The 13314-nt window shown below is 40.8% G+C and overlaps 1 protein-coding gene across 1 annotated transcript; it reads right to left on the bottom strand.

The window, feature by feature from the left end:
• Positions 1-9284: 9284 nt before the first annotated feature.
• Positions 9285-11516, bottom strand: fign (fidgetin). The gene has a single exon (XM_041951433.1). The coding sequence runs from the start codon at positions 11511-11513 to the stop codon at positions 9285-9287; it is 2229 nt and encodes a 742-aa protein (XP_041807367.1). The 5' UTR covers positions 11514-11516.
• Between the last annotated feature and the right edge of the window lie 1798 nt (positions 11517-13314).

The following is a 13314-nucleotide window of genomic DNA, read 5'->3' as shown; positions in this document are numbered from 1 at the left end:
AACTACACGCCACTTTGGCCACTTTGCGAAAATGTGAAAAGGAATTATCTGAATCGCGGAGATCACACATACAAGTGTGCTGCATTTGTAAAGCCATATTACGGCGCAAAACCCAGAATTTGTTCTAAACATAGGAAGAGGATAGCTGACGGCGCTGACCTGAGAACATTTAGACGTGATCGCACTGGTGCTAGAGGCCGGCTTGTTATGGAGCTCAGCGTACGCTGGGAGAGAGGGACATCGCACTAACATACGCTGCTGCTAACTGCAGGTGATTCCAGCAGAGGCTTTCCTCACTTTGCCTGTTTCAGGCTGTTGAATGTGAAAAATGTTGACCTCTACACACCGAGTCAAGCGGCGTGCTCTCTCTGTGACGGTTGAGAAAGAAACCTGTGAATGTTTCTGCAGATGTCTGTTAAATTGTGGTGGGCAGTAATGACTAAACTGGAGGCCAAAGCCATCAGATGTTTCTTATTTTCCTCTCTTACCCACACACAGAACCTTTTAACATATGTATGTAGCCAAATGTGAAAATCACCACCAATGTTTTCTCAACAATGGAAAACTATAAGGAAAATGAAAATAAATACACAAAAACTGAAAATTAAAGGACTAATTTGCAGAATAAATTCTGGAGGACAAACCTGCAACTCAAAATCAATCAGCGGTGGAACGTAGCTAAGTACTTCTCTCTGTTCTTCACAATTTTGAGGTACTTTGCTTGAGTATTGTAGTTTAATGCTTCTTTACACTTCCACTCCACAACAGTTATGAGGAAAAATGTGCACTTTTTTCTCCACTACAGTTACTTTGCAGATGATTTACATGTATATGATCAGTCTATAAAATATCAAAATATTAAGCATTGCTATATGTAAAGTACCCAACAGTACATAAAGTTTGCTCCACTTTGACACAGTTAAAATGCTGCTCACATGGTAATTAATCAGTAATAATATTCCAGTAACATATGTATGAATAGTAGAACAGCCATCGCCGGTGCACGTTGCATGAGCACTTTTGCCGATAGCACTTCTCTGCTTTTACTGAAGTCAAATAGAAAATGCAGGTGCTTAACTTGTAATGGAGTATCTTTACAGTATTTCTACTTTTACTAAGCAAGTAAGTAAAATATCTGAAGACTTCTTCCATCACGCAAATCAATACTGTACGTCGCATATACATACAAATGTGTAATAGTGCCATGCGTTATGAAGACACTTTCACCATTAACAGCTGTAAAAATATTTATCTTGAGGCATGAAATGATGTCACTGGGACGGGATGGCGGTCTACACTAAGCTGTAGTTCAGATGTAGATGTCAGGTCTTTAGCACAGAGTCAGAGTCACTGCAGTCACACTTTATGAATGTCTGAAACGGCCTTGGAGTATTTTCAAGTGCTGGTTGAAAATATGTGCGAGACAAAACCGCTAAATAACAGAAAATCTTTAAAGCCATATTTTCTCACTCTAATTATTTGTGCAGCTCTCGAGACGTTAAAATGGTGACAGGAAGGTTGTCTAATTCCATCTGACAGCCAATTCTGGACGGCTGTAAAAGTAAATATTTAGGTTGGTTAGAAGTTTTTGCAGAAAAACAGAAAATAACTCTTAAGACATTCACACACTCTAATTATATTCATAGGTCATGGTTTGACTTGCGAATAGATTTTGTCTTGCTTTCCATACATCTCATTATTTTTTCAAATCATGATAAAATTGCTTTGAATGCCTGGGGATTAACAAGGTCATATCATAAGTATCTAAGAGTATATGGCAGGAACGATGCAGAGGGATTAGTAAAGTACAAAATGTGCTGTTTCCCATGTTATTACAATAAATAAACACAGTCCACTCTGCTCACTCGAGTGCTCCACTGGGTCTAATGTCCATCTTCTGTAAGCCATATGCTGGCGTACACCGGAATGTCCCGTGTATAATAAAGAGTATACTTACAATATATGAAGGAGACGGGCTGATAATGAGACATCCCGACTCTAATCAACCATAAAAGTCTGAGGAGGAGCAGAAATGTGTCTGCTGCACCAATAACAATTTTCAGTTAATAAAAAAAATTATTTTATCCAGTCTCTTAGGACGGGGCCTTCCCTCACATGGTGCGAACAAACCTTTACGCCCTGTAGCTCGGCGAGTGTGTGTGCGAGACACACACTCGCACGCGCACGGCAGGGAATTATACTTGTCTGTATGGTTTGTTAGCACTCAAGAGATAAAACTTTACATGTTGCTCCCAATTAGCACAGCAGTGACCGTGCACTGTCTCCTGTGCTCAGCTTCCCTTCTGAAGAGGGGCTATTTATGTGAAGGCTCATGAGAATGTGAGAATTGAGGCGAGAGAGAGGAGATATGGACTGTGTGAGATAGAGTGTGTGTGTGTGTGTTGTGAGGGAGAGAGGGTGAGAGAGAGAGGGAGTGAAAGAAAGAGATAGAGAGAAAGGGAGAATTGAAATGGCTTAAGCATCCATTTTGAGTGGAGAGACAGGTCCTATTAACATTTAACAGCATTTTTGCAACTCGGTGCCGAGGTTATGATGCAAATGAGGAGGAATTAAAACTGGCCAGAGGTTTGTCATTGATGGATTGCAGTCTGGCAGTGCTCACACTTCCTAGTGTCCATCAGAAGCGATTACTGTGTAATTAAACCTTATTTCTGGACTCTCTAGTGCATAATTACTTTGTGAATGTAACCATCATCTAAATGCTACAAAAATGCTTTACCATTTAGTCCAGCAGTCACTTCCATGGGCTTGTGTCAGATATAGCCATCAGACAGAGCAAAAGAACTGTCACTTTTAATAAGAGGAAAAAAAAATAAATGAAACAGTATGCTTATTACAGAAAAATTAGGCTTTCAAGAGTCCTTTCTGTTATTTGCATAATTTATCCCCCACCCCAGCCCCCACATATACACACACCGCAAGCTTTAGGCAATTTCCCTCACATTTAAATAGATTGCACATTTAAGGCTACTTAAGGAAAATTATCACTTTGCATATTTTAATTGTTATGAAGGAAGTGATTTGAGAGAGGTCTGTGGCTCATCCTCTTGAGCCATGTGGTTGCGAAGCTGTCTGATTCGTCTGCTCAGCGCTGCAGCTCCACAGATAACCTCCGAGTTCACACACATCCACTCCAGTTTCATCAGAATGCAAATGAAGCACAGAACACTGGGACAAGTGGATCTTTGATATTTACAAAATAGCCACTAATAACTTGAGTGTAATTTGTTTGACTCAACTTTATTTTTCTCTTATCAGTCCAGATTTTTTTCTTCTTTTTTTTGTCCTGGTCAAATGGCTCTTGTTTAAGAATTCTCTGCAAAGAAACAAAGGGCGTGTTTGCCGCTAGAATTTCAGAGACAGCAGGACGGAGAAGGGATGTATGTGTGATTGAAGGGGTGTGTGTGTGTGTGTGTGTGTGTGTGTGTGTGTGTGTGTGTATGTATATAGATATATGTTTATCTATCTATATACATGTGTATCTAGCTCTCTCCGTTAACAGACATGCTGCTGTGGCACAAGCCCAAGAGAGACACTGTGAGGTGGTAAACATGAAAACAAAGCATGTGCATGCATATGCAGTCAGGTGTTTTGATGGGTCCATCCAACAACAAACATCAGTCACATTTAACAGTGTGAAAGGGACAACCTGCTAAAGGAGCCTGAAGCCGGGCTGCAGAGACTCAGTTCAAAGCGTCGCTGACAGTTTCACTTTGTAGTGGCGACATTGTATCATGGAGAATGAACTGAGCTGTTATTACACTCATATGAACTGTTTTGATACTTACCTCCTTGCGTTTAACATGAGTAAATAATGAACACATGAACATGCAAAGCTGCAGTTAATTTAGTGGTGCTTGAACTTAATTAATAGAATGCAACATGTTTAAACCGAGGCAGACTTTATTTCTTTTGCTCTGTTATTTAACATGAGACCATTCTGAATGTGGCCACGCCTGCACTGGAGGAGTAGGATTGTCTCTTTCTAACATTTAACAAGTTTTTTTTTTTACCCCTTCAGAGATGAAATGTCTACAATTAACTTGACTGAATTCCTCCTGTTTTCTAGTTGAGGTAATCTGTCAGGCAATGTTCCTCATCATAATAGAGATGCTGAATAAGACTAGTGAACAATTCCATCCTCCAAGGACAGTTCTCCATGGGAGACTGCAATGTTTGAAGTGTTAGTGTTCTCGCCTTGACAAGCTTATCAATGCTTGTGAGAGACAGTATTCAGACACTGACAGGCACTGATAATATGAAATTACCTTTTTTCACACCCCTTAGTCTTTGCAAATTAGTTAATTTTACTCCACATCGTGTACAACAAGTCTTTATTTAGAAAGGCTCTATGGAAATGAAAACAGGTTTTATTTACAATTTTCAGTGCAAAGTATGGATGTTTCCCCAAATGATTTGGCATAGATGACATAATACAGGTACAAAATGTCTGTGATGGTTTTTCTGTCTTTTTCACCCTGTGTTTGGAATGATGAAATAGCAGATATATGTTAGATCTGAAGATAAACTGCATTCACAGCTGATATTGATGTACTCACATGTTAAAAAAAGAGAATTATCAACACTGACACAATTCACTGTGTCTTTTCTCATTTATGTTAATTGCACAGAAACTTCCCACGCATATAACACCTACTACTTAATGGTGCCATGAAAGAGGAATTTTAAGCATGGCTGTTTATCTTCTAATAAAAAAAACAGCCAGTATGGATTCATAAATGATATGGATCATGAGAGGTGTATCGGTGGGAGGAGTGCAATAAAAAGTAAGCCTTAAAAATCAGCCTTCGTAAACTGTGGCAAACTGAATTACTTTCACCATAACACAAGTGAAACAAAGAAATTGTGATTTAAGTTGTCATGGATTGAACATTGTCTTCCACAAGAAAACGGCTTGAAACGGAAACAGCACAGGCTTAAATCAATCACACCATTGCAAATTTAATCAAGTAAAGGTACAAAATGCATCCAGTTTTCAGGAAAAAAAGAAAACATCTTTATTCAATATTTCAGTAACCTTTATGTACCTTGAAATTAAAATACATTTAAACTGACTGTACTGTAAGTATGGCAATACATACACACATATAAACATGTATGTGGTGCATTTTTCGTATGTATGCTGTATATCATTAGCAAATGTACAATACGTACAGCTATGTGCAAGTTTATTCTCTGTACATGTATATGAAAAGTAAAAACTCAGATTTTTCATATCTTAATGTTATCCCTCATACTTGCATGTAGAATTGCAAGTGCACATACATACACACTGACATGCGCACTACAACAATTAACAAAGGATTAAAAGCAATTTGTTACTGTACTTTTTAGGAAATGAATTTGCATTGGCGACCTTGTAGAAGACCTACACAGCCCACAAGAACTCAACAGAAACATGGTATTGTAAATAAACCGTACGTCAGTGTGTGCGGGTTAACTTCATCTTTGCCCTCAAGGTGCCTTTTTTTTTTTCTGTGACTTGTACTTGACAGTGTGAAGACAGTCTTTATGAGGTAGACTGCTCAGATTCAAGGGCAAGCTTTTGTTTATTTATTTATTTTTTTGTTCTTTTTTGTTGTCATTGTTTTAACTTTTTTATCCACAAATGCATGACATTCAAAATGACAGGACATAAGTACTACATGTACAATATGTAGCAATGAGGTAGAAATGGTTATAAAAGAAGAAGCCAGACTACAAAACGACATAAGGATGGAATCAAGATCTTAAGCAGTTCTCAACAAAATGTAATTACAGAAACACTGGCAGATTTGAGAAAAAAAGAAAAAAAGGTGATTCAAGTGACTGAGTTGGCATCACTGTGAGACTCGATGTGCTTATCATAGGTTCTGCTCAAGTGCTGTTTGTGTCTGTTGGACCTTTCATCGCATCACCCTCGACAATGAATGACTATTTTTAATAATAACATCTATAGCATGTGAATACACACCCTATCTGAATAAATGTGGAATTGTTTTCCTCATATCAGAGCTTGCTGTAAGCCTTTTTACTGACCGGCTGTGATGAAAATGAAAAGCAAATGTAACTTCGCATCCACGTGCCTCGTGTTCCACTGTGCTCTGCTGCACTGTTCGGGAGACTAATTTTTAAAAAAGCAAAAGCGTGACAAGATCGGTTGTTGTCGGACTGATTACAAGTACTACTTAATTTGAGTGGAACGTTTCCCCTTTTTAACATACATCTCTCTGCTAGTTCATGAACAGTCAACCTCTTAAACTCATGAAATCTGCACTTGTTAACGGCACTTTGGGCTTCTTAGTGCCTTCTTGTCAAAAACCCTGCAATGAGAAAAATTATTTGTTAGCAATCATGGACACAGAAACAATTATATTCCAGTGTGACAATACACTGTGTGGTATGTGACATTTTCTGCTAATACTCATGTCGCATTTTTTTTTTTGGAAAGATAAACAAATCAGCCATGTTTCTCCTTGTACTCCAGGCAGAGGTGAGTGACTGTTCATAAACTCAGACAGGATAACACTGAAAAGCTACAGATGCTTCATGCTCCATGCTGTGATACAGTAGCGGTGAGAGTGCCACATCTTACACTGGTGCATTAAAAGTCACAAATTGTTAAAACAAATCATTATACTGAAAAGAAAGCTGTTTGACTTTGGCATCAAGGGAAATTTCAACCAATAAACACGTCAAAGTGTAATAATAAATGGCACAATATTAAAGGGGAGATCTGCAATTGTTTAAGATCTCTGCTCATTTTCTGAACCTCTCCAGTTTAAGCAGCAGTTTAAAATGTATTTTCCATTAATAATCTGTTATCACTGTGTTACTGTTTGTGGTGGTCCACCATGGGAAAAAGTGACCCAGTCAATTCTGAAAAGTCATTTGAAGTTAAAATCAAAGGACCCGCATCCTGGAAAACAATGAAGAAACGCTACGCTGCTATATATTCAGTTACATGCAGATCAACAAAATGCATCTTATGGTGAATGTTTTGAATTGGCTTGATCATACAGTGTGGGGTTGGGTTAACCTTTCAATTACTGCAAGCTTGCTAGCTTTCTCTGCTGCTACGTAGTTTCTCTGCTTCGTCTGGAGGCTCTGTATGCATCCTAATAGAGGTGTGGAAGAGTTCATGATGCCAAATCTGGTGGCAGTGACCAATATGCACGCCCAATAAAAAAAAAAAAAAAAAGACCAGGTAGAACATGTGCAATAGGCAACAAACATGAAGGGACCTCCTTTGAAAAACAAACACAAGGTCCTTTAGTGCCTCTGCAGTATTATACGCCTACACCTACAGTGCTGTCTACTTCAGTGGCATTTTTCAATGTGCGAGTGCGTTGCTTTCCTTACTGCTCAGAGGAAGTAATACATTCAATGACATTTTTACTTGCCAATTCTGCTGTCAGTCCCGCTATTTCATTGCCAAAAACGTTGCATGCAAATGTACTGATTAATGGCAGCAAGTAGTGATTAATAGCACTGTAAACACAACAGTTTTAAGTGTGAAAATGACAACATAGAGTAAAAAAAAAAAAAAACAAAAAAAACAGTTTTGTGTACAGTGAGATAGCCTTCAAATTCTTAAAAAGGAATGCCACTCAATTCATGAATGTCACAGTTATGGCCTGAGACAAACAAACCAGTTCTTCTGTAAACTTTGTACCGAAATAATGGAATTGGTTTCAAGCCAGAGGATGTGTACCAAACATCACTGCGAATACGCTCACATTTAGAGTTTCTATTTGACATCACAGATTCAGGGGCCGAATGAGTGAATGTTAGCTAATACAGACCAAATTGTCCTAAGGCATAGTGTATCCCAAACCTGATATTCAGTGGTATTCCCCTTTAAGTGCATTATGTGGTGAGAAACAGGGTTCTTGGGAGTTATCAAAATGTAAAGCTAATATATTTTGCACACAACAAAATACTGTTTGGTGTTCTCTCAAAAGGTGTCCTCATCAAACAGGCAGAACAGGTGCTGACATTTTGCCGTCTTTGTGAATTTGTCTTTCAGAGATAACTAACAAACTGAGGTAGAAAGGAACTTAGGCTATACATAATCCTTAGGTTTCATTAATGATAAAACGGCAGCAGGATGGAATGGAATAGCTCGGGGCAGTTGTCTTCCTCAACCCCAAGATGTTTGTCTGCACCTTTCGAATTTCTCTCAGCTCTGCAACACCACAAGCTAAAGTGAAGAAGGTGAAGAAACCCAAACGAATGACTTGTTTTGTCTCATAAATAAACCAGAATTACTCTCATACATTCATTGTAGGAACCTTCTCGTTTCGTTTGTGAGGTATTATATATCCTTACATGGTTTAATGATGGAATTTCAAAAGCCAAGCCAAATGCTCTTGTAGTGTGTAGTGCTTCGACACGAGCTTATGAGGTACTATACATATCATTATCACTTTCCTGAGTTTTCAAATAGAGAACATCAAAAGAAATAATGGTAGAGTTTCACATTTATGTGAAACACTGTAAATTACTACTGTAACAATATTCTAACAATTACATCGTCATTTATTGTTTCAGTTGAAGTTGTAAAATATTTGTTTTTGTCATTTCATCTATAGAGGAGAGGCTAGTACAGCAACCAAATTCACCTTAAGTCTGCTCGAAAAACAAATTGTATTGTTCCAGCAAAGAAAAGTATGTCAACATTATTGTAATTAAAGGATTTACATATACATAAAACCTTTGACCTCATGTCAATAAATTTAATTTAGCTCAAATTAACCACAACTGTTCACAGAGAGCACGAAACAGACACGGCTGTAGAACACTGTTCTAATGGAAAAGAGAAAGCAAGTTTTTTGTCTCATTTTAAAGCTTTTTTTTTAATATATATATTAGCACGTCACCAATGAAGATTGTGATAAAGAAAAAAAATTAAACAGCACCACCTCAGGCACTTGATAGCAACTAAATCTCAAGATCAGCAGAATAGTATGTATATATATTTATATATGTATATGTATATACAAAAACAGGGGGCATCTTCTCCAAGTCGTTTGAGTTTTAGTGAGCACATGGCCTCAGCCACATAAAGCGTTGAATTCATCTGTACCAATGTGTGATGTCCGGACTATCATGTTCTGTCTAAAGACTTCAAGGACAATCCCTTTGCTGTATATAGTATGTTCATGCCACGACTGTTTTTCATACTTCTTGTTCTCTGAAGGCCAAACACTTTACTGTATTAAACTACTGGCTGTAAAGAAATTGCGTTTGATGGGCCTCTTTCATTGACTACAACCAAACATTTTATTCCACTCAGTGTACATGTCAAGTTCTTTTTGTGATATGCTGGGCTGGAATTTGCAAAACACATTGTCAAAGTCTTGGTAGGAGACTGGTCTCATCTGAGTGGGATGGATGCTTGACAGGTCAGGACCAGAAATGCCATGGAGAGGACCTACCACGGCCTCTTGACACAGCTGGGCCACATCCAGTCCCGAAAAGCCCTCTGTCCTCTGAACCAGTAGTGACATCTCTTTGTCACTAAGACAGTAGTTGTGCTGTGAGAGCAGTTGGCTGATTATCTGATGTCGTGCTGTCCCATCAGGCAAGGGGATGAGCAGTCGCTTGGTAAAGTACCTCCGTAGGGACTCTGGGATCTCCTCAGGCTTATTGGTGGAGCAGACCACAAGGACATGGTCCTCAGCAGAGGTCAGAATACTGTCAAGCTGCATGAGGAGCTCAGCCTTGAGGCGACTCACTGGGCTGTCCTCACTGAGCTGGGCTGACAGCAGCAGGTCTACCTCTCTGATGAACAAAACCGCTGGCTGGCGACACCGGGCCACCAGGAAAGAAGCCTGTATGATCTTGTCCCCTTCCCCGAGCCACTTGGTCACCAGAGCCGAGCTGCTGAGTCGCAAGAAGGCAGCCCCCAGTTGGCTGGCCATGCAGTGGGCCAGCAGCGTTCTACCGGTTCCCTGAGGTCCAAATAAAAGGAGGCTCCGAGGTAATGTGGCAAGTCCACTAAACATATCTGGCCTTAAAATGGGCCATAGTATCTCCTCCTTGATGGCTGCTTTGGCCATATCCAGACCTGCAATGTCGCTCCAGTCCACTGGAGGGCCCTGCTGGAGGATCTCTGTGGTCACCATCTCCACCAGGTTGGAGTCACTGTTCTTGAGTTGTTCCTCCGCAGCATGGATGGACGAGGTAGCCGTACCAATATCAGGCCCTGTTAGGGAGTGAGAGTGGTGCTGTCTGTGCTCTTCAGTTTGCTCGCTCATGATGGGGGATCCAAACTTGCTGTAGGGCTCACCAGTTCTGAGATCCCCCACAGAGCTTTTGGTTGATCCATAGGATGGAGGAGTTAGTGCTCTGCCAGAGTGTATAATAAATTTTCTTTGTTGATCAGAAGACATTGGCTGTTTGGTTGGCTTGAACGCTAAAGATGATGCTTCTGCATTTCTGTCAAAGCCGTTGCCCCTGTTTGAGTCTGAAATACTGCTGTCTGCTATTCTGTACATTGGGCTCTGTGAAGAGCGCTGTTGGTTGTAGTTGAAATTGCCAAAGCTAGAGTCCATATCTCCATGTCCGCTCATGTAGAAAGCTTTTCGTTTTAATGAGTTGGATGTGCTGCCATTCAAAGGTGTTGGTGCAATTGGTGTGTGATTATGGGACTGGTAGGTGTAGCCAGGCAGTGTAGAGGGAGGGATTGGTGTTGGAGCTGCAATACCGGACGGCAGATAAGATGAAGGAGGGGGCGCTCCCCCAGGGCTATAACCAGGGCCAACACTAGTCTGAGAAGGGTACCCTGTTGGAGGATAATTGTAGTTGGGAAGGTTTGGAGACCCAGCGTTGTAGCTCGGCACTAAGGTGGGGGGAGGAGGTGGGGGCGGTGGTTGTAAGAGCCCAGCGCTGTGCAAAGGAGAGGGGTGTGGGGAGGGGAGGGCTGGGGTACTCTGGCCGCTGTAGCCAGAATGCAGGTAGGAGCCGTTGTAGCTGGCAGTATATTCCTGAGAGGTGAGGCCCGAGTGGAGAGTAGTGGCTGTGTGGCTCCCACAGTTACTGCTGGAATAGCTCGGCTCAGACAAGCTGCTGGCCACCCCCGGGGAGCTGCCTATGCTAGCCGACACATCTGTAGGGGGTAGGGCAGCTGTCATTCCAGCTTTGCTCACAGATATAACATCTGGAGCACAGTTCATTGGGTAAATCCCCTCCTGCCAGGACTCATTCTCTGACTTTCGTCCATTCATGAGTCCAGTGGTGCTATCAGAGTAGGAACACAGCAGGGCTCTTTCATTTGGGCCCTCTAGGATCCCAGAGTACTTCTCTGCATATTTCTTAAGCAGATTGGAGGCAGTCAGTGCAGAGATGTCATCATTTGCCCACGCATACTGGTACGTTCGCTGTAAGTGCCCCCGGTAGGCCTCTACTTTGTGTGCTGGCGAGCGGGTAGTGGATGAGATGTCAAAGTGTTGCTCTGCCCATTGTGTGTGCTCTGGGGTCCACTGCATCTTTAGACCTAGATGTTCCGTATAAGGGAGAAATATGTCAAAGTAAGCATTGAATCATGGTTAATAATCATTTAAGAATAATGTTCTAATATTTCTATTTGAATAAAATTTTACATAATTCAAATACTGTCAAAGAGTCTGTAATGCATGAATTGCTTGTTGTTTTTTCTAATTGCTTGGGTGGAGAAATTAGAAAGAAAAAAGCAAGAGTTTTTCATATGATCAATGTCCAGATGTCCCATTTGGCAATCAGACAACGCAAACTGAACACACACCATGTTCAGCATGAGGACCCAGCACCTGGTTAGCGTGGTATAATCCACCCAACACAGAGCAGAATGACACAGACAGTGAGGGTCAGTCTATAATCCAACTCTCATCTGAGGCATTCTGAGAGTTTCAAATCTGCTTGGAGGAGAGCACCAAAGCAATCTTCCTTGGCAGCGCTCTGTTGCTTTCATCACACAAACCCCTCAGCCCAGCATGAATTACATCCACATCCAGTCTGCCTACTGCTTCCTAGTCCACAGAGTGAGGGAGGGGGGGCAAAAAAAAAAAAAACATGCTTCACTTGTCTTTTTCTCTGCAGCCTCTCTCAGCCTCTCTGTATGGCCCTAAGGGTTTGAATGACATAAATAATCAAGTCAAATCCTAAAGTCAATCTGCAAATAAAAGCTTTTACACACACTGTCATCTTTTACTCTGCTTGGGATTATCAGAGGATGTACTATACCCCCAAAGAATATAGACTATTAGAGAGGTTACAGCTTAAAACAATCAGAGATAGTGAGCAGAGCCTCGCACATCTTCCATCAACACTAAGCTGAGCAAAAGCTACAAGAAGATATGAGAGCAGATGCATTTAACCAAACTTTCCCCGCCTGTTACAGTGGTCCATGCCCTTGCTGAGCAGGCGCTGCAGTGTATACTTTCTACTTCAGTAGGTTAAGTCCATACTGTAGGATTTAGGCAACAAACAGCCGCTGTCCAGAGGCAGATTACAAACGCAGTGTTTGTCTGTAGAGTCCCTTCTGACTCCCTCCCAGCTATTTGCCCACCAGCCACACTAGACACCAGGAGCTAATTAGCAGGATGATGCTGCACTAATTGTGTTAATTTACAAGGTTTTAGTCAAAGAGATCCATGCTATGGCTCACACGGTTGTCAACCATCCAAGCTAATGATTAAGAAAAAGAGCCTGAGGCAAAAAGCCTGGGCAGATAAATACGGGAGCCATACTGTGCTGTAACATAAAGGCTCATGAACCTGCAGAAAACAGAATAAATCTAAAAAAATGTTATCACACTGGACAGTGAGAATGGTAGCAAAAATAATAAAATGCCTTTCAAGTAAATCAAAACCTTATTTACTTAAAATGTGTGTAATTGAAGAAAATGCATGAATGACAACCCCGAGAAAACCAAAACTCACTGACTGCTGTTTTAGACTAACATGCATCAACATTCACTGAAGCATTACGACATTCCAGGTCAGCTGTTTTGTCAGGTGTGGGTGTGATGCTAAAGTAAGACTTCTTAAGGGGAATATTATTTTTCCAGGGCAGCTTGTCACACACACCTGATGTTATCTTCCCTCATGTTATTACCACATTAAAATGCCACTTTAACAAACTGTTGCATATAATCTTTTCCACAATACTGCTGAGAAAAAAATCTCTTCAAAACAAACAAAACAGTATTTGGGCAAAGCAACCAGCACTGCGTTGTCTGCCAAAAATCCCAGTCATTCACAGCATTTTCTGACACTGCAGTGCAAGTATCAGGATAATGGTTTTTGTAAA

The sequence above is a fragment of the Chelmon rostratus genome, chromosome 13, assembly GCF_017976325.1.
Source record: "Chelmon rostratus isolate fCheRos1 chromosome 13, fCheRos1.pri, whole genome shotgun sequence".
Classification (NCBI taxonomy): Eukaryota; Metazoa; Chordata; class Actinopteri; order Chaetodontiformes; family Chaetodontidae; genus Chelmon; species Chelmon rostratus.
The sequence above is the reverse complement of the archived record's forward strand: the minus strand, read 5'-3'. Positions and strand labels throughout refer to the sequence as shown.

Coding starts and splice junctions, on each gene's coding strand:
- fign (XM_041951433.1), bottom strand. CDS start 11,513: ATGCAGTGGACCCCAGAGCACACACAATGGGCAGAGCAACACTTTGAC.